Source organism: Pseudorca crassidens, chromosome 7, assembly GCF_039906515.1.
Source record: "Pseudorca crassidens isolate mPseCra1 chromosome 7, mPseCra1.hap1, whole genome shotgun sequence".
Taxonomy (NCBI): Eukaryota; Metazoa; Chordata; class Mammalia; order Artiodactyla; family Delphinidae; genus Pseudorca; species Pseudorca crassidens.
In genome coordinates this window covers 13,618,402-13,645,965 of record NC_090302.1, presented here as the reverse complement: position 1 = coordinate 13,645,965, position 27,564 = coordinate 13,618,402, and the positions used below count along the sequence as shown (strand labels likewise).

The 27,564-nt window shown below is 38.0% G+C and overlaps 2 protein-coding genes across 12 annotated transcripts in view; one reads left to right on the top strand and one right to left on the bottom strand.

Annotated features, from left to right (window-relative positions):
• Positions 1–3,983, top strand: part of CNTRL (centriolin) — an 87,476-nt gene extending 83,493 nt beyond the window's left edge. For all 10 annotated transcript variants that reach the window (XM_067743470.1, XM_067743467.1, XM_067743465.1 and 7 more), the window contains one exon: positions 125–3,983. The gene's annotated coding sequence lies outside the window, so the exon portion shown is untranslated. The remainder of the gene's footprint in view (positions 1–124) is intronic.
• RAB14 (RAB14, member RAS oncogene family) lies at positions 2,472–27,010 on the bottom strand. 2 transcript variants are annotated; one of them, XM_067743475.1, is made up of 9 exons: positions 26,876–26,978; positions 24,355–24,449; positions 17,715–17,773; positions 16,550–16,603; positions 14,871–15,048; positions 9,646–9,712; positions 6,146–6,233; positions 5,766–5,796; positions 2,472–4,767 (listed from the first exon to the last, which is right to left on the bottom strand). In XM_067743475.1, exons 3-9 carry the CDS (start codon positions 17,764–17,766, stop codon positions 4,590–4,592), a joined length of 648 nt encoding a protein of 215 aa, XP_067599576.1. In that variant the 5' UTR covers positions 17,767–17,773; positions 24,355–24,449; positions 26,876–26,978; the 3' UTR covers positions 2,472–4,589. The 2 variants fall into 2 exon arrangements, with proteins under 2 accessions (XP_067599576.1, XP_067599575.1); XM_067743474.1 differs by lacking the exon at positions 24,355–24,449 and having other exon boundaries at positions 26,876–27,010.
• Positions 27,011–27,564: the final 554 nt, after the last annotated feature.

The following is a 27,564-nucleotide window of genomic DNA, read 5'->3' as shown; positions in this document are numbered from 1 at the left end:
TCCAAAGAGGTACTCAGTATATATTTTACCTGTTAGCCATGATGCTATCATTTAATTGTTAACCTAGTTAAAACCTGTTTTTACTGTTGCAAGAGTTCATCCTGACTTTCTCATCTTGTTGTAGGAAAAGAGTGGCTCAGCCAGATGGAGGAAAACTGTCTTGCAGAAATATGAGGAAATACCTTTTCCACTACCTCACCAACTTCATAATTAGAATGCCACTTGCTTTTTACCATGAACCAGTGAATTCAAATGCTGAAACTCCACTTGGACAATTACCGTCAGGGTTTTTGTAAGTCACCTGTACATATGGGAACAACTGTATACAATTTAAACCAGGGTCCTAGATGGCTAAGGGTTTTTTCACTTTGAAATGCATTATTATAAAACCAATACTGATTTGAATCTATAAACTGGTAAAATCCATAGTTAGGAAGGTTAAAAAAAATGTACTTAAGCCCCTCTTCATTAACAGTGCCAAGTTATTTTTGGATTTTGTTTAAAATCTGTATTCATATAAAAATAAAAGATAAAGTAAATTTGGGTCTGACAGATTCTGACTTTACACTTCACATATCTACAGTTAAACCATAAAATTTTTACCTAAATTTCAGTCTTTCAAGTGATTTTCCATCTCTGCCTGCAGGTTGAAATATGTTGTACCTATCAATGAATATATTTTATCACTTGAAAATATCTGTTATAAAACTATTATATATATACTTCAGGTGCTTTTCCTTAACCAAAAATATTCTGTGGTAGAAAATTAGAACTTTGGACTTTGGAAAATCTGACCCAGTGGTAAATTCAAATTGTGTTCAGTCAGACTTGTTTTAAAATATCCCCAAGGACTCTTCTAGGCCCCTATACAGCTTTTGAACCATAACAGGTATTATATACCATGTTACTATACACAGTGTAGCACAGTGAGTAATCTCTCACCACCTACTGAGGTTTATATTCCTAATAAGTTGTTTGGCTAGAGCTGGACCATTAAGATATGGAGATATGGGATAGGGACTTCCCTGGTGGTCCAGTGGTTAAGACTCCACGCTTCCACTGTAGGGGTCGCACAGGTTCGATCACTGGTGGGGGAACTAAGATCCCTCATGCCACGTGGCACAGCCAAAAGAAAAAAAAACAGATACGGGATAAATACGATTAAAGACAATGAAAATGGCATAAAATTTATTAACACATTAAGTTCCAGAAAACATCTACTTCCAAAATAAAACTGATTTGGTAGTTATATTCTTTGTTTCATTTCCACAAGTCTTAGCAAAATGCTTAAAATCCTGGCCTATCCACAATTACTGAAATCCTTCAAGGACGCAGTTTCCTGGTCTGTCCATGTGCTGAATGAGGGTAAAATATTTTCTTTCTAAACTGCCACATGAACCCTCTCTATATTCCCACATGAACAGGAATCATTTGGTCTTCTGTTAAGGGGAGTGAATTGAGCCACACATTTATAAGAAAAGAGAACACTTAAAACATGTGTAGGCGGGGCTTCCCTGGTGGCACAGTGGTTGAGAGTCCGCCTGCCGATGCAGGGGACACAGGTTCGTGCCCCGGTCTGGGAGGATCCCACGTGCCGTGGAGCGGCTGGGCCCGTGAGCCATGGCCGCTGAGCCTGCGCGCCCGGAGCCTGTGCTCCGCAACGGGAGAGGCCACAATAGTGAGAGGCCTGCATACCACAAAAAAAAAAAAGTGGGCAAAAAAGTTCCCAAAACTATAGTCTTCTGGAATTAGAGGTGAGGTAATTAACGTGTAACGCCAAACAAACACTCGGTTCCAAAAGACATCTTGCCAAAGAAACTTTGCTACCTCTAACTAGTATTATGAAAACACCACCAACCCCCACCCCCCACCAAAAAAAAATCAAAGTTACCGCATCAAACACTTTGTCCATGAAAAATACTTGAACATCATACTGGAATGTCTAACGCGTAGAGTACTGAGCACCAATTACTAATCAGGAGGGCCTCGTAGGTGCAAAAGGGCAAGGAGTAACCCAGAAAAGCAGGTGACCACACACGTAGTAAGCTCTCCATGGATTAAAAATTAAAAGAATTTCACATTCTCTCCAAAGTGTACTTGCCCAGTGTCTGGCACACAGATATTACAATATGACAATTTGCTTCTCTATTTTTGAGCACCCAAGTTTATTATAGGGGATTACACATGCAAATAACAGAATTTGGCCCCAAGTACAGTCAAGGGAGAACACTATCAGCCACCAAATGTGCTGATCTCACACTGAAAAAGGTTGAAAAACACTGCAAGTGTGATCTGAACACAAGGATAAGACTAGCTCAATTACTGGGTGATGTGGATTTATACGCTACTTATGTAGACTTTTCTTTTTAAACAAAAAGGACAATTCTGAAATACACACCGGCGACTTATGCCAAATAACTGCCTGAAGAAAATACGAAATCCTGTTATAATTCAGAAAATAATGCAAACAATTTTAATTTAATCTAGATACAGGTACTTTATTTACAAATATTTAGATTAATAGCATTTTGTTACATCAAATGGAGAGTACAGCAGTCTGAATAACTCCTGTCACAAAAACAATTAAGACCCACTGTAACTAACTTTGGGAAATCAGGGTACTGCACCTAAACAAGCCGCAGTCTTTCATTTGTGATTGCTACCTTATATCCCAATGGGTGGTTTGTTTGTTTTGTTTTTGTAAATATATACACACACCAGCAGGTCATGGTCCCTGGGCAAGTCCCTTGTGATGCAACAGTGTAAGCAAAATGGATCACTGTTAAGTCTTTAACAGAATACACTGATCTACTCCAGGTATCTTTTTAAAAAGTTAAACAAAGACAGAAAGGTGAGTCCACAAATTAACCAAATCCTATTTTCTGCACATTCCAGTTTTGGCTTTTATTTAACACTGACTATACAATACTCTGGTACTACCACATGTTTACAACCCAGAAAGCTGTATTTTTTACGTTAGTGTCTGTAAATAGGGATTTAAAATGTGTATTTTAAACACAACAGTTGAGCTGAGAGTGCGTTGTATATAATATACTGAGGTTTGCCTATCCTACTTCAAATAACTTCTCAGTTCCCAGCCTGAACCATAAACTCAATTAGAAATCAATCAACAGAAGTAAAGAACTTGGTAAAATGTAAGTTTGCTTTCTAAAGAAATAAAAGATTATTTCCCTTGCAATACAGTATTCTGTCAGTGGCCAAACCACCTAGTGCAAAGCAATAACTTACTTTGTATCAGCACAAATATTGGAACACCGTTAGAAACTTTCCCCTTTACAAAACAATTTATGCCAACGTGACATAAAATAGCCCCTCATACTAAGAACACAGGGGATATCTTAGATTATTTCACTGTAGTGTTAAAAATGCACAATTTAAAATCCCTTAACAGCAGACCTGCAGTTCTGGCTGTCTCGTTTAGAATCTCACCATTCCAAGAAGATACAGGTATAAAAGCTTAAAATGTGCAATAATAAACCCAGCCTTTTTTCTTTTTCTATATAGTAAGGCAAGAAATGCAGCCTGTAATGCAAAACGTTACAAAAAGAGAAAAGCACATTAGCACATTATTGATTGCACAAGAACAGTTAAGAAAATCAGCAGGTAAGCCACAGTGCAAAGATGGAACAGAATCTACTAGTGTTAATCCTCTCACGCCAGGAGCTCCTTCCAGCATAATGTCCCCAAACACTGCCAGCACCAAAGGGTGGAGCCAGTACATCCTGTGAACTGCAGTTGTGTCTATTTCCTTATGTGAAATGGAAGGGAGTAACATAGTCACATATAGGTCATACTGTACAAACTGGTATTTTATACTGTTCCAATGCCAGTAATCAATTTATTTTCTTCATTAAAATAATATACACAGAATGTATTGTTAGTTCGGTTCCTTCAAATTTTATACATATTTACTTTCTGCTAAAGAGAAAAAGATAAAATGGTGTAAAAAAAAAAAGGATAAAGCTATTAATTAAGCACAAGAGAAAAGATAAATGGATATTTTCCCTGTGCAAGGCTAAGACAGAAGCAAACCGCCTCAAGAAAAATGCCACCCACACAACAGGGAATTTATCCAACAAAAACAAAAGGCTTTAAAGGACCCCTTCTCTATCATCAGAAGTCATTTCACAGCAATAAACTTATGGGTTATAACAGACATACCTGAACAGTTAAAAATGGGAAGAAAGGCTTAAGATATCATGAAATTAAACCGTACAATGAGACAAAGCCTTGCCAAAAAGAGGGAGGGGTAAAACTCAAGTCCAGCATCAGTGCTCAGTTTAAATCATGTATTGGTGACATACCTATCACGAGGACAATCAAGGGGGGAAAAAAGTCTAGATTTACCATGCAGAAGAGATTTATTACTCTACTTGCCTTTGATAACCTGATTACATCTAGTTGTTTAGCAGTTTAGTATTGTGTTAAACTGTTTTTACAACAGAGTTGTTTTTTCTTTTTAATTAAACCCAGTAAGATGTACAGAAGACAATGAGGCAGCAAGTAAAAAGTACTGCTTCCAACAGACAGAGGTGAAAGGTCAAATGAGAGCCACGGCAAAGAGGTCACTAGCAGCCACAGCCTTCTCTCTGGGGTTGGGGTTCACTGGTTAGCCGGCCTCCCTGTGGGGCTGAAGGTTTGTGTTGTACACCAGACTCGGCAGCATTCAGATCCAAGCTTCCATCCTGAATGTTCTGATAGATTTTCTTGGCAGCCTCAAGGAAAGCATCTTCTACGTTCTCTCCCCTAAGAGGCAATCGACAACTTTATTGGCGAACCACAGCTTTCTACGACAGACAGGACATTATACACTGACCTTTTGCTAACCTTTAGTCAACTGGCATGATGTCTTCAACTCAGCCAGTATCATCTAATAAGGGACTACCAGAAGACTGAGCTAAGAGAACAACATGGGAAGATATTTTCTGTGGAAAGCATATAAACAATACTAACAGCTCTTTCTACAAACCCTATTTGAAACTATGTGCTCTAATCATTAAAATGCTGTATATTAATATATAACAATAATTAAGACAGGCCATTACAGTGGGTATTTCAAATAGAAATGAAGTCATCTCCAAACACATGCAGAACAGTATTCCAGGATTTGTATGGTCTGATTAGCCAAGCATGAACTGTACTGTTCTTATCATGCTTAGCCATGTTCACACTTGAGTTCATCTCCCTTAGGACTAACAGTACAGATGAGGCTAAACAAAAAGGAGCTAGCTTCTCACCACTGCAAGGAATTTTTGGCTTAATAAATGAAGAACTATGACAGCAGTCCTGGGGTTCAATAATGAACATGGAATAACAATTAGAAAATGTTAATTATGCTTCTAATTATTCTTAGACATTGAATATTTCCTTAAGTCATGCTTTTTACTATAAGAAGCAGCATTAAATCAACAGGTTGACCAACCTTGAGTCCAAGATGCCAAATTCAACCTTGGTTGTAAAAGTCAAACACTTCTGAAATGTTAACACAATTTCATTTATTAACCTGGCTTACCAACGGGTATAAGCAAGGTATAATATGTTAGGGAAAGTAACAAAAAACATTATTTTGAAAAGTGAAACAGGAAGCAAAGGGATGTTTGCTGACTGTTTTCCCTGCCATAAGCATTACACATTTATATATTATACATTACATGTATATACATTATACATTTTTAAATATATGGTTCTACTTTGAGAAATTTGAATGTAATTAAAAATGATCTACTAACTTTAGCCATACTTACGTTTTTGCACTTGCTTCAAGGAACAATAAGCCTAAAAATAAAATTCAGACTATGAAGGATATTTCGAATTAACTTTCACAAGGACACTCTCTTCAGTAACATCTGAATAAAAGTTTCCCAACAGCTTTCAGTACTCCTTCTATAGTATTTTATGAAAGACTATATGAGTTTGAGATGGAGGGAATCTTTACATTTGTCATTAAATAACTCTACTGCCCTCAAACAGAAACACATTTTGTTATTTCCTCATTCTTAGATTTGAGCAGTTTGCATTTTTAAAAAACTGTCAAATAATCTGCATTGTCAAAATCCCACCTATCCCTAGAAATTCTCCCATGTGTGACCCAAAAAAGCCATTAAAAGTCTTAAAAGAAACCCACCATTTTCTTCAGCAAACTGTTTGGCTTCTTCATATGTAACATCTCTCTGTGCCTCCAAATCTGCTTTATTTCCTATGAGAATTATTACCTAGTTTGTGACCAAAAGAAAAACATCTTAAAACAAAAGAAACCATTTAAATCAAACATGAAAATTCTGAAATCTAAAAATCTTGAAGAAAAAACAAGTGGGTCTAAAAAGGAAACGAAATACTAGCAATTATCCATCAGACAGAACTACAGAATCATGAAGGTATTAGTATGAAGAGGGATGTCAGCAATTACCTACGCCAGGGGTTGACAAACTTTCTGTGAAGGGCAAAAAGTATATATTTCAGGTTTGTGGTCGCTTAGCATATACTTCTTTCTTGACTTTTTTAAAAACAACCCTATAAACACGTAGAAACCAGTCTCAGCTCTCAAGCCATTTAAAAACAAAACAGTCCTGTTTTGTTTTTGTGTGCCTGAAACACATCTGGTCTAGGCCAAAGATTATGATTTATTTGAGTAAGACTACTAAGGGTCCATGGACAAGCTCCAGGGTATCTGTGAATATACTGAAATTAAGCACAAAATGCTGTAAACAAGGACATTCCCTGGAAGAGAAGGTTTGTGGCTTTCATCAGATTTTCAAAAGTTCCTGGGACCCTCAAAAAACTTTACAACTACCAGTTCAACTTCTCAGGCTACAAGTAAGGAAATTAATACTCAAATAAGGACTTGTCAAAGGTCACTCAGTCAGTGGTAGGCGGACATTAGAAGTCAGGTAGAAAACCCAAACTGTGACCATCAAATACTGTCCTCCCCTACACTATCCCTAGGCTGGACTAAGTTTGTAGCAACTGATAACAAATGACTGTGTATCCATGATAGAGGACATTGGGGGTGGGAGGACGTATATGCAGTGGGTTCAAATTCAAGGCAAAATATTATATACACCTATACCCACTCTGGAGTCATTTATACCAGTGAAGTTAGGCTGAAGTTAAAGGCTGCTCTGAAAAGCTCTAAGAAAAACGTGTGCAGCCTTGGGAAACAGGGCTTCAGCCTTTACTGGAATGAGCTGGGGGATAAACTGTCTCTACCAATGTATTTTTTGACACCAACTGGCAACTCCCCCCATCCTCGCTTTTCCCCTTCGGAACAGATGTGGTAATCCAGATACAGATACTTCAGAAATGGACGGTTTCAACTAAAAGGGATTTCCACCATTAACTTTTTTTCACGTGAAATTTCAGGCCCTGGCTGTCCTACTTTCAAAAAATGCTGTCCATGAAGTATAGCCATTTTGACCCGAATGTAAACCTTCAGCAAGTGAGCATTCTTCAGTCAGTGTGGACAAGTGCCCACTGAGGAGAGAAAGAAGTTTTCATATATAGTCCACTAGTCTTCTAAAGAATAAGGCAATAACACTTAAAGGAAATCAATTTTTCAAAAAATATCAAAGTTGGTCAAGTCACGATGGCTTAGTAGTACAGGGCCGTTACAACACAGGTGCTCAAAGCAAGAAATGTTTGCTTAATGGAAACACTGCCTGCTCTCCATTCCTTAAGAATTTCCAAAATGCTTCTCATCATCATGAAAGGGGAGGCATAAAGTGGCATGCTAACAAGACAGAGGTACAAAATATACCACCAACAAAATGAGGAAGTATTTAACTTCCACACAGAAATCAAAGGCAGCGTTACAGAAAATGTAACATTTGCACTGGACCTTAAAGAGATTTTCTTTTTTCTAAAGATTTTAAGAGGCATAAATGAGGCAGGAAGGACACGGCTAATTTTTTTATTACACTCCTCTAAGGACCCTGTACAATAAGTTGTTTCCTTGCTGTTTTTAATATTTTACCAATACCTGAACGTAACTATAGAACCACAAAAGCTTACACAAGAGTAGAGGGGTCCTATATACCCTTCACCAAGCTTCCCCAATAGTAGCATCTTACATACTTACTGTACACTCTCAAAACGAGGAAAACTGACATTGGTATAATCTAGAGTCCTTATTCAGATTTCACCAGTTTTACAGGTTCTGGAGTGTGTATAGTTCTATGCAATTTTATTGCAGGTATAGATTTGTGTCATCACCATCAGGATACAGAACTGTTCCATCACTTCAAAGAAACTGCTTTGTGCTGCCCTCTTTATAGTCAACTCACACTAACACCTTTCACCCCCATCGCTAACCCCTGACAACCACAAATCTGTTCTCCATCTCAATAATTTTGTCTTTTTGAGAATGTTTTATATAAATAGAATCATACAGTATGTCATCTTTTGAGACTGACTCTTTTTCATTCAGCACGATGCCCGAGATCTATCTAATGTGTTGCATTTATCTACAGTTCATTCCTCTGTATGGCTGGGGAGTATTCCATAGTATGGACGTACCAGATTGTTTCACCATTTACATGCTGATGGCCATCTAGGTTGTTTTCCAGTTTTGGTTATTGCAAATAAAGCTGCTGATGAACATTCATCTATAGATTTGTATGTATACCTACAGAGGGTTTAATGTGATGATGGAAAGTTCCAGACACAGTCCCTGGCATAACAGGCAAACCATGTTAACTGACTATCAATATAATTAAATTGCTGTTCCCTGATGAAAGCCAATCTTACCACTGATTACATATTTACTAAACCAGGCCACTGCCAGGTGCTGGGGTACAAAGCTAAGTGAGACACAGGCCTTACTCTCAAAAAGCTCAGAGTCTGTCACAGATCTGTGCTTTTCCTCACTTGTTCCTGGAATACCCTCAACAGAATCTACTGAAACCTTTTTACCCTTCAAGCCCCAGCTCAAACAACACCTCCTCTATAAAGCTGGTTTCTCCAGATGGCACTGCTCATACTGGGTCCTCACCACCACCACCAAGCACTACACCAGTAACTCTATTTCTAACCCATATTCACTCTGCTTTTCAGTATAGCTATCTGTATACCCACAGGTAATCTCCCTGCTAGACTATAACCTTTTATGGGCTAAGGACCCACATTCATTTTTGTATATTGCAGAGTCTAGCATGGTGGCTATGAAAATCTCCATAAATAAATATCTTCTCAGACTGGCTAATTTTTTAACGCATGCAGAACTCTTTTTATTTTTAATTGAAATTTTATTGAGACTTACATGCAGTTGTAAGAAATACAGAGATTCCCTAGTACACTTTGCCTAGCTTCCTCTAATGGTAACATTTTATGAAACTAATGCAGATTAAAGTGATAGTTTCAGATTTCAGAGTCTCCATTTGACATGAGACTACCCCACTCATAACTTTCTTTTTTTTTTTAACCACTAACATGAACAAAACCCAAGTATAAGACGCAAAACCTGGCATAATCCATATTTGAAAAGAACGTTTTTTCTTCAATTAATTTCAGAATAAAGATTCTCTCATTCTTAGTACCCAAATACAAAAAAAGCCCACTTAGCAAATGGCTTTCCTTTCTGAGTCAACTTAGATCTTAAGTTTTCTGTATAATAGATGTCATTTAACTTACAGTATTTGGATTGGTGAGATTCCTTGCATCTGTCAACCAGCTGCTTAAGTGATTATATGTACTTCTTCTGCAAAAATTAAAGTTTACATTTGTGACTGCCACAGATGCCATTTCAACAGAAAAAAAGAAACTTCAACAAATATTTTAAATATACACTTTAATCAACAGATCCTAAAGAAGTATTTTTGATTTGACTAGATTGTTACACTAAAGTACAACTGTGGAATGCAAACATATACTTTTCAAAAATCTAGGAAAACCTATTATTTTTAAATAAATAACTCAATAGCCAGCAACTTTGCTAATTACTTACACGTCAGGAGTAAATGTTTTACATTTAAAAGAACATCCATAAACAGACCAATAAGCAAGCAAGGAACAACTTAAAAAAACTGATGGAAAACAATTCTAAACTCAAGAGTTTTAAAAATTGGCTTTAAAAAGACATTTAATACATGTGACTGGAAACTGAAATCCCCAGGTATATCAGACAGTGAGTTTATCCTAACTCTGTACTCTTATTAACCAGCAGCTAATTCATTTGGGGATACAGACTGCCTTATTTCTCCATTTTCTCTAACCCAAGAGTTTAAAAACTCATAGGCTCCTTTGCACTAGCCAAGTAGGATCTAAGATAACAAACAAATCCAAATAATTTACAATAATATACAGAGTATATACTATTACTATTAATTAGACTTTACCAAAAAGGTCAAAATTTTAAAAAATTTTGTAGCTTAAAAATATTTCTGACTTCTACAGACTCACAGAACATTAATCTATCTTACTCATTTATCAGGTGAGGAAACAGAAGCCCATAAAGATTTTAATGATTTCAGAGCCGGGTGTAGAACCCTGTACACACACTGTGTCCTTGAAGTGTTTCGAGTTCAGCCTTGTGAATATACTGCATGATCTCCAGCTGCCAGTGCTCATATAAAATGTGATATTCCAAACATTTAATCCTTTCCCAGTGAGAAGTGAAAAGAATTTCTTACTCAGACTCTCTTTTTTCTGTGCTATATTACATTATACACAAATCACCACATAAATGTCAAAAAAAAGTCACATAAAAACTTTTTTCCCAATGCTTTAAAATTTTCTAAGCAAACAATGGTCAAATATAATTCTTAAAAAGCACAAGGCTTGGGACTTCCCTGGTGGTGCAGCGGTTTTAAGAATCTGCCTGCCAATGCAGGGGACACGGGTTCGAGCCCTGGTCCGGGAAGATCCCACATGCCGCAGAGCAACTAAGCCCGTGGGCCACAACTACTGAGCCCACATGCCACAACTATTGAAGCCCATGTGCCTAGAGCCTGTGCTCCAGAACAACAGAAGCCACCGCAATGAGAATCCTGCGTGCCGCAACTAAGAGTAGCCCCTGCTTGCTGCAACTAGAGAAAGCCCGTGTGCAGCAACGAACACCCAACGCAGCCAAAAATAAATAAATAAATAAATAAATTTTCTTTTAAAAAGCACAAGCCTTATCACTCTTTAATACTTGTAGTACTAGCATACCTTGCTTTTACCCAACACAGCTATCTTGCTTTGTGCACAAAACCTTATACAACACAAGTCCAAAAATATTTATACTGATTTAGATCAATTTTAAAATGTCAAAGCTGGCAGCAAGAGTGAATTACAAACTGCCAACACTTTGGTAAACAGAAAAATCTACACATCCTTTGTAAGTAGTATCAAGATCATGTATACTGAATTATTTACATGTACATAACTTCTGCTAATGCTTTTGGTAACTGTCTCATTACTAATTTAAAATTCACCAACATACTTTCAAATCTATAGATATAATATCTCTCTCTATATTGACCCAAATATGCATTAACTGGTGTTACTACTGCTAAAAAAAAAAAAAAAAAAAAGGTGCTAAAAGATCCCTAAATTTGGTGTGATGTTAGATGTGATATATCAAACAAACTACCATGATAAACTATGATGTCAATTTAGGCAAGTACCCTGTGACAATCAAGAGTTAATGCTGGGCTTCCCTGGTGGCGCAGTGGTTGAGAGTCCGCCTGCCAATGCAGGGGACACGGGTTCGTGCCTCGGTCCAGGAAGATCCCACGTGCCGCGGAGCAGCTAGGCCCGTGAGCCATGGCCACTGAGCCTGCACGTCCGGAGCCTGTGCTCCGCAACGGGAGAGGCCACAACAGTGAGAGGCCCACGAACCGCAAAAAAAAAAAAAGAGTTAATGCTAGTGGACTTGCCTGGTGGTGCAGTGGTTAAGAATGTGACTGCCAATGCAGGGGACATGGGTTCGAGCCCTGGTCTGGGAAGATCCCACAAGCCGCGGAGCAACTAAGCCCGTGCGCCACAACTTCTGGGCCTGTGCTCTAGAGCCCGTGAGCCACAACTACTGAGCCCATGTGCTGCAACTACTGAAACCCACGCGCCTAGAGCCCGTGCTCTACAACGAGAAGCCACCACAATGAGACGCCCGTGCACTGCAACGAAGAGTAGCCCCTGCTCGCCGCAACTAGAGAAAGCCCCCGTGCAGCAACGAACACCCAACGCAGCCAAAAATAAATAAATAAATTTTTTAAAAAGTGTTAATGCTAAGAATAAAAAGTATTACTCTAAAGCAGAGACTTTTAAGTTTGCAAAATGTCAATGATTAATAATAGAAAAAAAAAGGGAAAAAAATCAGTGTCATAGCTGCCACATCAATGTTGCTATGAAGTATCACTTTACCAAGAAAAAGTACCCATCTAAAACCTGAAGTACTGTTTTTTTTCAGTAACAGTTTTATTGGGATATAACAAACATCACAAAGCTCATCCTGTTAAAGTATACAATGTAGTGGTTTTTAATATATTCACAAATTTGTGGCATGATCATCACTCTAATTCTATAACATTTCATCACTCCTAAAAAGAAACTCTGTACCCACTGGCACTTACTCCTCATCCCCTGGCAATCCACTTTCTGTCTTTATGAAATGGCCTATTCCAGGTATTTCATATAAATGGAATCATACAACATGTGACTGTATGTGTCTGGCTTCTTTCACTTAGTAAAATGTTTTCTAGGTTCATCCACTTTATAGTATGTATCAATGTTTCCTTCCTTTTAATGGCTGAATTATATTCCACTATATGGATATACCACATTTGTTTATCCATTTGTCAGATGATGGGCATTTGGGCTGTTTCCAGCAAAGTACTTTTAATGACTTGAATAGACACAAATTTTCTCAAAAGTAGTTACTATGCTTAAAAGTTATGTTTAAAAGCAAAATATATACACGTATCAAATGATCTTAAACTTATACAATCTTCTACATTGACTGTATCTCAATAGGCTGGAATTAAAAAAAGAGCACATAGAGAAAGCAAAACAAACTACAACACTATAGATAGATACACTTAAGCACACATCACCATATTTAAATTTTATTAATAATGAACGCAGGGCTTCCCTGGTGGCACAGTGGTTAAGAATCCTCCTGCCAACACAGGGGACACAGGTTAGAGCCCTGGTCCAGGAAGATCCCCCGTGCACCACAATTACTGAAGCCCATGCGCCTAGAGCCCATGCTCTGCAAAAAGAGAAGCCACCACGAACAGAAGCCTGCACACCGCAATGAAGAGTAGCCCCTGCTCGCCCCAACTAGAGAAAGTCCACGTGCAGCAACGAAGACCCAACGCAGCCAAAAATAAATAAATAAATAAATTTTAAAAAATTATAATAATGAATGCAGCTTTCAATTATGCGAAGTCTTCAGGAATGCATCCCTCATAAAAGGATGTCTGTACAGATGGCCAGGTTCTTTAACAGTCTTCTCACAAAACTATTTACCAACTGTCTGGCTCTAGTGAAGAGCATTAAGGCTGTTTCACTCTGTTTTGCCCCGACACCACCAAATTCTAGAATTTAGTAAGACTTCAAGCACTATAATTATAATCATCCACTATTTTTATTCTAAGGCAGCATTTTCCAAAGGGTGTTCCTCAATAAAATAACCTTAGAAAACACCAAATTAAACAAACTTAAAGAGTTCCTTTACTACAGAACTTCTCAAGGTCCTATAATAATGTTAATGTGACTCTTCAAGAGGAAACAGTATAAATCATTTCCCAAAAGGAAATAAGGTTGAAAGTCTATCACTTGGTCCCACTCACCAATTCCTACCCCCTCAAAAAGTGAGACAAGAGTCACACTGATTTAGACTGGCACTTTGCATTAACATGAAAGGTGATCCAGTTCATTTTCTAGCTTACAGTAGTAGATAAACAGTACAGAGTTTAATGAAGTGGCACAGTATTCCAAAGTCAAACATTTAGGATCCAGTTTCGTTAGTTTCTATCAATTCCTTTGAGTTTCCAGAAACAGTTGAAATAAATTTAATCTTGCTACATGAAGTATCATGAGCTACTTCAATCCATTTTAGGACAAAAAAGAATTTAAGTAAATAAACAATAAAATACTTCAGATGCAAGTATGAGAACTTTTTATAATCTACCATGGTGGGTTAGCAAAACTACTTAATTCCTTGCTTGACCTTATTTTGAAAAGGTGTGGGGACTTCCCTGGTGGTACAGTGGTTAAGAATCCGCCTGCCAATGCAGGGGACATGGATTCGATCCCTGGTCCGGGAAGACCCACATGCCGCAGAGCAACTAAGCCCGTGCGCCACAACTACTGAGCCTGCACTCTAGAGCCTGCAAGCCACAACTACTGAAGCCCGCACGCCTAGAGCCCATGCTCCACAAGAAGATAAGCCTCTGCAATGAGAAGCCCGCGCAATGCAACGAAGAGTAGCCCCTGCTCGCCGCAACTAGAGAAAGCCCGTGTGCAGCAACAAAAACCCAATGCAGCCAAAAATAAATAACTAGAGGCTGAACAGAGGAACTCCTCAAGATCTGCTTGCTTTCTACTGAAGTGAAAATATGTGGTGTAAAATATTATTTCACCTCAAATAATTCAACTGATACTGCTTTTCAGAACAGTATCCTTTCACTCGCTCCACCGGCATCTCCTGAAGTTTTCCTTCAGTCATACTCACTTTCAGAAAGGGAAATCAACATGTTATATCAAGTATTACACACAGCAATTTAGAGAAAAATCCATAAAACCCAAATAAGCTCATTTACAGACACGCAATTACAAACTATAGAATGCCTAAATCAATAAAAAAAGAAACCACACTCCTAAAATAGATTTCTTTTTTCAAGGATGAAGGTTGAAAATTATTAATCGCTTACCTAGTGATATCATACACCATAAGTGCTCCCGCAGCTCCTCTGTAGTAGCTTCGTGTGACAGCCCTAAACCTCTCCTGTCCTGCTGTATCCCAAATCTGCAGTTTGATTTTTTGGCCACTAACTTCAATTATTCTTGTACCAAATTCAACACCAATTGTATGAGGACAGTCAGCCATAACTGTTAGGGAGGAAAAGAAATATAACATTCCAACTTGCAGAAATCTTCAAATTAAGACCAGTGGGAAAATAATCCACTAGTAAATCAAATGACTTACTAATGCTTGTAGGCTATAAACAGACTAAAGCTTGCACTAAAAAAAAAAAAATTAGCAAAAACCCAGAAGTGAGTCACAGAGATGTGACTGGAACAAGGGTCAGCAAACTTCTGTAAAGAACCAAATAATAAGACTTTCCTGGAAGTCCACTGGTTAAGACTCCGTGCTTCCACCGCAGGGGGTGAGGGTTCGATCCCTGGTCGGAGAAGATCCTACATGCCAGGGAAGATCCGCATGCCGCGCTGTGCGGCCAAAAAAAAAAAAAAAGAACCAAATAATAAATATTTTAAGTTCTGTAGACCAAAAAATCTCTGTCACAAGACTGCATTCTGCTGAAGCACAAGAGCAGCCATAGACAATACGTAAAAAATGGGCATGGTTGCATTCCAAAAAAACTTTATTTCTAAAAACAGCCAGTGACTGGATTTGGCCCACAGGTTACTGTTTGCTGACCTTTGGACTAAAAGAATCTGCTAATGAAAAATAAAGATTTTCATAAACTCTTCATAATACCAACATTATACTATTTAGCCTTCTGACAATTCTTACATATAACAAATCAATCAATGGTTTTAGGACTCTAGTTTTTGGTCAAACAAATATTTATCTTGCAAAATGTTATCAATATCTCAAAGTCACCATGTTTAATATATATTTATAATTATATATTGTCAAGTTATATACGTCTAATCCAACAGAACAATTTTATTAGTCCTTTCCTTATAATTAGGCCACTGAAAACCTGAACCCACTATTATTCTCTTCTATAGTACACACAGACTGCTGGACACTTCATAAAATGTTACATTAAGCCAAAAAATGCCATAGGAAAAAAAAATGCCATAGAAATGATTTCAACTACTGGAAACAATTTCAACTATATTTAGCCTATCGGTTACATAAAATACAATGCCCCCTTCCCCTACCACCCAAGATAGAGCAGTACACTTTGAATCTTAATCAACCAGTCATGAATGTAGAAAGAATTCCACCTTAAATATTTCCAATCTATTATTATTTAGTTATTAGCAAATGATATATGAGCAAATTTCCCCCAATAAGATAATTTCTATAATGGAAAGTCAGAGAACAAGAAAAAGATTACTTAAGTTTGACACTGTAATTTTTTAAAATTTTTTATAGTATACATTTTTAAAATTTAAGTTTATATCATCAAAAAAATCTAAACAAGTCAATCAAGTTATTTATGGCATAAAAAGCCAACACTCTATACATACAGGTATATTTCATTTTGTCTGCACCTATTAAAAAAAAAATCACTTTCTAAAGACAAAAGTGCATATATAGGGAAAGGTTATATTTAATTGCATAGAATACACTGAAAATAAGTGTCATGTGACAATAAAGAATTTACTAATGTTTTATCTTATATATTGAACTTACACTTTTTTTCTGTAAATTGATGAAGCAAGCAAGATTTTCCTACTCCCATGTCCCCTGTTTAAAAAAAAAGTTTCAAGTGGTAATTATATTTCTCAATTTTATACTTATAATTTTATACTCTTCAATGATTGCTATACCCCTTCTACCATATCACATCACAAACTTCTGGGGCACTTAAAAAAGTTTTATTTCCATAATTTATAACGAGTTCAAAAGATCCTAAAGGTCAGTTTTCACTGTGATATATAAATTGAATATTCCCAACCTTCACCAGTGACAGAATTTGGTTATGAATTATGTTAATAAATATAAACCAGCTGGCAAAAGCTTTTTAACAGAGAAACATAGTATTTTTTACTTTGAACTATTTCAACTTTTTTTTTTCTTTTCCCTTAACCCATGCAAAAAAGTCAGAAACTCCTAGGAGTGACCAAAAGGGCAGCATATAACAAGTAGAAATAATAAGTTTGGGAAGCTTGATTCACTAGATCCCATCTTATCTCGTATTTCTTGTAGAATTCCACAAAAGAATGTACATCACATGAAAATCATAACAGAAGAGATATCATCTCTAACTGTACTAACAGCAATTTAACCTTTGATGAAGGAAGCATTACAATACAGTCACATAAGCTCAACATTAAACCAAACTGTTCTAATATGAATTAACAGAATAATATGTATACTTTCAACTGTGCTCTTAAAACTGTATCTGGATAAACAGCATTGTCTTAATTTGAGCTAAATCTCAAAACTTATTAAGAGAAAAACCACCATTATATTTTATGTATCTTACACAATTACTCTGAATCTTTATCAACTGTTGGAATCCAGGGAGCTCTGAGAGCTTTCATGATATTTCTGGATGTATCAGCACTCCTACGAAGTTAATCTCATTCCCAGTATTAACAAACTTTCAGGTAGCCCTCAAGAAAAACCAACATCACTTCAAATGTACCCAGCTTTGTACTACAGAAGTACCCAGGGTCACAAAGCAAAAGGTACATCACTGGTACAAAAATAAACCTTATCAAAGAAGCTTTAATTTTGCAGTGAGAAAGAAAATCCTTCACTTCTTCTGGAGTACTACATTAAGTATTAGCATAGAAATATTTTGCATTTTAACCTTCTTTGGAGAACAACAGTATAAGTTAAATAAACTTACCAATAATAATATATTTAAAGATGTAAGAGTAGTTGTATGGTGCAGTTGCCATTGTGGCACTAAAAACAAAGAAAACTGTGTTACTTCAGAAAAAAAGTATACACAAGTCACCCAAGCTGTGTATCCTTTAAAGATATATAAAATAAAGCACAGTGATTATAAACAAAATGTTGGTTACAATATCAGAGCAAAACTGCATTTTCCAAAATGATCAAATGCACAAACTCACTTAGATGAACACGCTTTAACATTCTCATGTATTATCCCCAGAAATATAAGAACGTATATAAAAACAATTCCAATATTTCACTTTAGGAAATACCCAATAAGAAATGCTACTCTGAAAATTTTCAAACAAGAAAATCTTTATAAATTTAAGTTAAACAGTATCATCATTATAAATAATCCTCCTCCCCTATTAAGGTTCCCATCCCTGTTAACTGATCAAGTGAATACTGATGACCTATTTGTTTGGAACTCTTTGATTTTACAACAGAATGTTATAAAAAGTAACCACCAACTTATAAACACAAAATAACCTTTTTACTCTACCTGAAATTATCAATTAGCATAGCATCCAAAGAAAGAGTAATCATATTATTTCTAAACCAAATAAATGTCAGAATTAGAACCACATGAATCTGTTGTTCTTATAGATTTTTTTAAAAAAGTCAATTATTGACAATTTCATATAGCTCAACCTAATATAGGATTTGAAGATTAACAATATACCAAATGCCTGCTATATATTATTCTAGGAGCTAAGAGAAATAATAGCATATTGTGGTTCTAAAATTTGAAAGTTTGTTTATTAGAAGGTATTCTTAAAGATCACAGCCCATTTCTTACCCTCAGAGAAGACTTAACCTAAAGAATTCTAATTTCTCTTTTTTTTTTTTTTTGCGACACGCGGGCCTCTCACCAATGGGGCCCCCCCCATCACAGAGCACAGGCTCCGGACGCGCAGGGCCAGCGGCCATGGCCCACGGGCCCAGCTACCCCGTGGCATGTGGGATCCTCCCTGACAGGGGCACGAACCTGTGTCCCCTGCATCGGAAGGCGGACTCCAAACCACTGTGCCGCCAGGGAAGCCCCTCTTCTACTTTTAATAACTTAAAAAAAACCTCTCCAATTTATTCAAACAAATGCCTTGAATATGTCAGACACTGTGCTAGGTGCTAGAGAAATAAGAGGTGAATTTTAATGCTGGTAATAACTTACAATAAATTTTATTCCCCAATAAAATTGAAAGAAAAAAATTTATTCTCAAAGCAGTTTTCAGGGAATTCCCTGGTGGTCCAGTGGTTAGGACTGCATGCTTTCACTGCCAAGGGTCGGGATTCGATCCGTGGTTGGGGAACTTAGATCCCACAAGCCACACGGTGTAGCCAAAAAGCTTAAGATAAAAATTCTTTATAAATATGAAGGTTTAACCCTATTTTTTAAAAAATTTATTTCCAGTATTTTTTTAACCTGGATTTTACTGTTTTGGCCAACTGTCGCATACACAAGCCAGACATTTAGTATGATTGGGGAAACTCATTTACTGAAATTAACACCTTACTGTAAGTCATATTTCAAATAAAATTTCTAAGTAACTAATAAAATTTAACCTGTAGAAAAAGTATATATTTAGAATAAGTGAATTATTGTTACCAGGGAAGAGGAACTTGTCAATTACAGTAAATTATTAGATAATTTCACACAGTATAGTCTTCCCACTTAGCTGTATGAACTACATTCAACAAAAGTGGGACATGATGTAACACATTTATAATCAGTCACATCACAGAAAACTCCCTTAACCAGTTCCTTCAGGAAAGAGTTTCTAGTTAAAGTAACTCTGATTCTGAACATCATACTAATTTGATTCCCTTTTTCCAGAAACAAGAATGAACTTGGTCCTGAGGCTCAAACTGGTCTGTATTATTTACTACATCTCTGAACCAGATCCTAAAGACAAGGAAAAAAATAATCTCTCACAATAAAAATGATATTTAAAGGTTATTAATTTCTTCTTGGGCTGCATTTCTCTCAGGTTCTTCTCATCCAATTCATTTTTAACTCCTCTTTTAACTTCTTTTTCCCTATTCAAACTTGGGGGAAGGTAATTAGTCACCTTTAAATTACTGTTACTCTCAAGCTCTCCCTCTTCTGATTTTCCTATTTCTTTTCTCTCTTCTAACTGAACATTGTAGCTGTACATACTTTGCTTCCCTTCATTTTATGTTAAAACTATGGCCTCTAACAATCCCAGTTTCTACTTGAAATGCTCTAAAGGTTAATCGTGAAATTATAAACCAATTCTAGTTGTACTAATTTGTGTACTTGCTAATTATCACACAAGCATTAATTAATTAAATATCTACTGAGACGACTAATTTTGAATTTTTTTTAATTTCTAAGCATTAATTAGTATAAACTATTTCCAAACAGAAGAGAATGATCCCTATTTCAGACTGAATACCAGCACCCTGTCTCCACCTCAGTACACAATTTTCTGGTCAAGTTTCTTAAAAATTAAAATAAAAATCCTAAAAGCAGAGTTAAAGGAGAACTACTAAAATTTACTAATTTCAGTAGATAGGAAAGCAAAAATATCTAGCACTGTAGCCACTAACACAAGTCCTCTTTTTATTATTCTAAGGTAAGATACTAGTTAGGTTTAAATAGACTCCCATAGTTTATTGATAGCATTCACTCAAAACTACGTATTTGCAGTAGAACCATGTTCAAGTGGCACCTTTTAACTATTAATTATGCTTAATACTGCGTTAAGGATTTCTCAACCTCATTTCTTGAACATGAAACATACCAATGTTAAGGTGAGGAATATATTTTTAACTAGCTTTGGAAGGGAGAAAAAAGTTTTTCCCCTATTACTTAAGTGTGCTTCTGCTTTACTTACTTTGAGAACTCAAAAAGTGAAAAAAAAAAAAAAGTGGTATTGGGAGAGCAAGAAATATTGGTCGAGTTCAAACACTCTGAAAACATGAGTCCACTCAACACTACAATATCCACTAATTTTAAAATCTTGGTAATATCCTGTAATTTGTGCACAGCAAATGTGTGATTGGTGTGGTTAAAATGTACCTTCTTACATGTTCTACAAAAATCATTTGAATAAAATTCACATATAAATAAGATCTCCTTTAACACCTTTTTCTTAAAGACAAGAAGCAGACAAGTCATTAAATATGTGATGAACAATCTGTAAACTAATAACAAACACAATTGTTATAGTTACCATTTATTGGGCATTTAACATATGCCAGGCAATGTGCTGAATACTTTACATGCTGCTATTTCATTTAATCCTCACTACTACCTTTATATAAAATGGTGACTATTATCCTCATTTCACAGGTAAGACTCAACAGGTAAGTAATATGCTCACGTCATAGAGCTAAGTGGTCAAGTCTATACTGAACCTACAACTGTTCTGACTGCAGAAAACCCTCTCTTAATCACTATATTATTTGGCCTCCTCCACAGTTGAGATGCACCACAAAACCCGACAGCGGTACTTTGGGACACAAATCTTTCTCAGTTCACTCACTTGGTTCTAACTTAATATTCTGAATAGGCGTTATTAAATAACTACATTCAGAGGATGCACTATGATCAGGATTTGTAGATATGGATAAGTGATAATACTAGTAACAACGATTCATATTATATCTATTTACAAAAAAGTTTCTGAAGGGAACTAACATTTGTTGAGAGTAAACCATGTGAGGATGTGCACTACTTTTTCCTATGTCGTCTTGTATAATTCTTACTCAAGTCTTACAACTCTGCAGAGTCGTTACCATTATGTCCGCGTAAAAACTGAAGGAACTGAGGTTTGGGGAAATTCACTGATTTGGTTGGTTTACAAAGTTAGCAAATAGCAGAGTTGGAACCTGAACCCAAACCTGACTCCAAAGAACATGATTTTCTCTATCTAAAGTAGCTCATTAAAAACATATATATGTAGGTTGATAAAATAAAAGCAAAAAATCAAAATCAGAGAAAGATGGAGGTTAATTAATACTCAAAGTTAAGGTAATAGTTTTACTATCAGTCCATGTAAAATTTAGTCCTAAACTTCCTGGTTGTCAAGAAGAATGTTTACTAAATGCATATTAAACACTAATAATTATTCTGTGGCCCCATTTAAATATTAACTTTGCCTAATGATGCTGTAACAAAGGATTTCTCAACCTCATCTCGTGAACATGAAAAACATACCACTGTTAAGGTGAGAAATATATTTAAAATGGGGTATGCTATTGAATGAAACTGCAGCGTGCTTTTTTTCACTTAACAATATCATGGATCTATTTCCAGGCCAACACATATAGATCTAAATGGTTACTAAATGCACATTAAACACTAATCATTGTTGGGCCAAAATAGTATCACATAGTCTCCATATACTGAATCAGACACCTTTCCAAATAAAACTATACATATAAACGACTAGTTTTGAAATGTGCAGATACAGATGTGAAGGTAGGCACTTTCATTTACTCTGCTTGTGGGAATCTGAAGTGTCACAATATTTTGGGGAAGTAATCAGTATATTTTAATATCTTAAAAACAACCCAAATCACCCTTTGGCCAAGAAACCCACTTAGAAGTAGTCTACAGGGCTTCCCTGTTGGTGCAGTGGTTAAGAATCTGCCTGCCAATGCAAGGGACACGGGTTCGAGCCCTGGCCCAGGAAGATCAGACATGCCGCGGAGCAACTAAGCCCATGTGCCACAACTACTGAGCCTGAGCTCTAGAGCCTACAGGCCACAGCTACTGAGCCCACATGCCACAACTACTGAAGCTTGCTCGCCTAGAGTCCGTGCTCCACAAGAGGAGCCACGACAATGAGAAGCCTGAGCATTGCAACAAAGAGTAGCCCCCGCTCACCGCAACTAGAGAAAGCCTGCGCACAGCAACGAAGACCCAACACAGCCAAAAATAAAAATAAATAAATAAATAAATTTATTTTTTAAAAAGTAGTCTACAGAAACAAAAGCATCAGTCCATAATTTACAGGTGCAAGTGCATTTAATGCAGCATTTTTACAGCAAAAAACTGGAAACAATCTACACACTCGTCAACAGGGAAATGACTAAAGTACATCTGTACTATGAAATAATATAAATCTAGTTTAAAAACCATTTAGATATAAGTATTAACCTGGAAATATATCCATGATTTTAAGTGAAAAAGAGCATGCTGCAGAGTTTTATGATAGCACATCCCATTTTTGAACACATACACACTCAATCCTATATGCATATACTATGGAAGGATACACACCAAGCTGTGAAAAATTAATACACAGATTGAGAGAAAAAAAGGGGAAAATTATTAACTTTCTTTATATATCCCTGTGAGGACACTATAAGCATGTACTATATTCATTAGTAATATTCTGAAATATTAAAAGTAGAGGAAAAGAAGACAAATATTTTTTAAGCATTTTTATATATAATTCTAATACAAAACAAGAACAAACAAAAAATCCCAGTCATAATACTTCCAACATTACTTCCACATTTACCAATAATATGGGGAACATCATATGAAGTGACTCGTGATTAGACTCAAAAAACAAACAGGAGAATTCCCTGGCAGTCTAGTGGTTAGGACTCTGTGCTTTCACAGCCGAGAGTCCAGGTTCAATCCCTAGTTCAGGTACTAAGATCCCACAAGCTCTGGGGTGCAGACAAAAAAAAATAAACAAACAAACAAAAAAAACCAAACACACAAACAGAAAACACCCCAATAATGGAGGGCATTTTTTCATTTTCTTATGGTTTGACTCCTTGCTGTGTTACCTTATGCACTTGTCTGACTAATCCTTTCACAACTGTTACACAGCTATTTTATTCCACTCTTAGAACATAAGATGTTACTGTGTAATTTTTACGTAACTGATTCAAGACAACACAGGAAAAAAGCTACCCCCGAATAAAAATATTCCAGGTGATTTAAATTCTTATCCTTATTGTTAGAATTAAGTGGTTTTTTTTTTACATGAAGAACACTGTTAAAAACACCTGAGCCAGGATAAACTGCATTTGTGATTCCAATATAAAAAAATTTTTAAATTATCTACTAGGCACAAAGCCTTATGCTAGGCTTTGACAATACAGTAATGAAATTATACAATACAGTAATGAAATACATTACAACACAGTAATGAAATAAAGGGGTCCCTCCCTTCAGGGAACTCAAGAAGAGAAGCATTTTGGTGTGCTTACAAGCCCACTAAAGTGGAATGCTACTTGATTTGTCAGTTAAGTGGACACAGAACTTTGGGAGTTAATCTACTAAACTAATCTAATCAAAATGTATGCTCAATTTCCTTTCCTCAACACTAATGCAACCTCTGAAAATAACCCGCTCATTTCTGAGACGCACTTTAAAAATCACCTGACTTTTGACAAGATATTTAAAGTCACACTTTTATATAAATTAATAATGTGATAAGAAAAAAACAGATTTCTCTTGAATCACGAGAAAGACAAAAGTTTCCACCTAATTATGACAGCACGCTGTGAATAGGAAATAAAGTACTTTACTGTTGTACCTCTGTCCACAGAAGGAAAGTACTTAGGAGGAAAACAAAACAAAACTAAAACCCTGCACTTACCGTTAGAGTTAAAAGGATTAGCAATAAGTGAAAAATTTACTGATGAAATGATGTCTGAGATTTCCTTCAAAATAATTTGGTAGATGGAAAAGAATCTAAAAAAGAGTGGATATATGTATATGTATAAATGATTCACTTCGCTGTACAGAGAAAACTAACACAACACTGTAAATCAACTATATCCCAATAAAAATCAAAACAAGAAAAAACAACAACAAAAAATGTAATTTGGTGGAGAGATACAGGTGTATATAGATGAAAGGAGACTGATCACTGATGACACTGGCTGATGGATATATGAAGGCTCAACATACTACTCTACTTTGTATATGTTTAAAATTGTCTAGAAAAAATAGTTTCTTAAAATAATAGTATCTTTGATACCTCTATATGTGCATTGCTGACTCCCGGCATGCCCAGCATTTTTAATCACATAAAAATGTTTCAAGCTTTTTTTAAAAAATGAAACATCTCTCAATAGCTCTAGCTTTAAAATATCTTATTTGCCTTAACCCAAAGTTTCCTCTAATTGTACAATATCTTACTGAGATTATGCAAAGATATTTAAGACTAATAATCAGTTGTAAAAACACTCCACATTCTGTTGCATAGCTGAAGTATGCAACAACTATAAAGTGTAACATGAAATATAAAAAACAAAATCTTTTTAAAATGTAGCTTTAATTCCAAGGAATTTTTTAGGTTATTAATATCTAAAGGTTTTACTTCTTTACAATAACGGCCATTTACTGAGTGACTATTATATGCCAGCTACTTTATAAGCAATCTCTAATTCTAAAAACTAACTCATTTTACAGATAAGGAAACCAGCTCAGAGAGGAGATATACCAATGGTCATATACTACTAAAGGGAAAGCTAAGATTAAGGCCCAGGTCTAACTCTACAGCTCTCTAAAGCCATGCTCCTCTCAATCAACAAATACTAAACACCCACTACATGCTTGGCACTGTTAAGAGACAACGGGGCACTTACCATATTCCAAGCAATGTGCTAAGGGTTTTAAACCCCATTTAATCTTCACAACAACTCTAAATTGTACGTACAGTTATCCCGTGAACAGATAAGGACACTTAGTCTGAGAAGTTAAGTGACTTGCTTAACGTCACTTAACTAGGAAGTGGCAATACGGGCGTGGGAACCCTCCAAACTCCTAACCACTACATGTCTCAAAGGCATGACCAAGTAAATGGGTGTAAGCAGAAATCTGAAGAAACATTTGGGGAAGTCTTGGGGGGTGGGCGAGTGGGAGCTGGGTTATCGCAAGGTCACATTTGTCCTCAATAACCACCCCTAAATAAAAGGCAGTTGTGACAGTAATGGAACCGAGCAGTAAACTTTGCAAGAGTCCAAATCTGGACACTGACACTTGCTGTGGGACCACCAGGAAAGCATTTGCTCTCTGCGAAACCCAGCTTCTCCTTCAAATATAAAATGGAAATCTTGCCATCTCTCCTCTGGGGTGGTGAAAATGAGGACTGGCAGTGTAGTGGCCCACACGACAGACTCTGGGTTCTAAAGGAGTAATCAGCTGTTACCCAAATGCAAACATAGCAAAAAAGGAATTAAGCCGTAGCTACATTTTAAATGGTCCTGTGTGTAACCCTGGCCTAACCTGAGTTTGCCTATACCATCATTAACCAGCCACATCACACCTTCACGCCTCAGTTTCCTCACTTGGGAGATGGAGACACTTACCCCCCAGGGCCCCGTGAAGCAAGATAAACCTGTTGGAAGACACCTAAATCCGGGTCTGGCACACGGTAAAGTGCAAACCACCAAAACACGCTTCTTCCGCCTTCTTTTCTTAAATTCTAGAAAAGCCAAAACTTTTTGTCTTCGTTATTTCTAGATGCTAGCTAGCATCGGGGTCTTAGAGGATGTCACAGACCTTACAGGGCTTCACCCAAACCAGAACCTCGGACGCCCAGACCCCTGCCCAGCCCGAGTCCAAGAGAGCCTACCCACATCGACAAGGACGTCGCAGACGGTCCAAGAGGCCAGCGGGGCTGCGGGCTGCTGCCTTTTGTGCTCGGGGCCGGACGCGGCCTATGGGCCGGGGAACGCCACGTCCGGGGCTCGTGAGCTGCAGAGCGGCGCGGCCCGCGTGGACAAACCCGGCGGGGGAGGTCGGCGGCCGCCGAGAGTGGCGGCAAGGAGACGGGGCCCGCGGGAGGTGCGAGTCGGCCCAGGCCGGCTGAGGAGGCGGGGAAGACGAGGCCGAACACACCCTTGCCCACGCCGCGCCCCGGAGCCCTCGACTGGGCGGGGAGGACCGGAGCTTCGGCGGGCGCCGCGTGGGGACACCCTCGCCCCCGCATGGACTCCTGTCAGGCCGCCGCGGCGCCCACCGCCGACCCCGGGCTCGCCGCGGCCTGACACGGCCCACCCTGCAACGCCCCTCGCCCGCGCCCCGGGCCCGCCGTCGTCCCCACCCCCGGCCCGGGGAGAGCCCGGCGAGGAAGCCCCGGGCCCCCGGACACTGCGGAAGGCCTGGGTTACCTGGGGGGTTGCTGGTGGCTGGGCAGCTTTCCGGGAGTGAGGGGGGCGTCAGGACGAGGAAGAGGCGGGCGGGCGCAGCAGGAGAGGGGCGGGGGCGGTCGGCCGAGGCGCCGGCAAGCAGCGGGCAGGCCGAGAAGCTGCAGACGCACTGGCGGCAGTGGCGGTGGCAGCGGCGACGTTCCTGCAGCTCCCTCAGGGTCTTCCTCGGGCACGTCCAAGATGGCGGCGCTCCCTGCACAGGGTTTCCTGTCACCCTCGCAATGGGCCGGACCACAAAAGAAGGGGGGAGGAGGATGCGCACGCAGCTGGAGAAGCCCGGAAGAGTGTGGCCGTGGCCCGGCCTGCTGGCCACGCCCCTTCCTCAGTCCTCCCCTCTGGACTCGTCGCAACGCTGCCGAACCCGCCCCTCTGGTCCTCGCGCCCGAAGGGGCGGAGGAAAGCGCTTGTGCGCAAGCGCAGTCGCGCGTCCTCGCCTCCTGTGGGAAGTTACTGCGCAGGTTACCGTAGGACCTGCTGAGGTACGTCTGGGTTCTGCAGCGCTAGGGTTGTAACTATGGGGACTTTTTACTATTTTTAATGCTAGCAGCTACCACTTACTGGAGGCTTACCTTACACCGACCACTGTGCAAAGCACACATTTACTGAATTCATTCAACATGTATGTATCAAGCGATTCGTACCTAACGGTG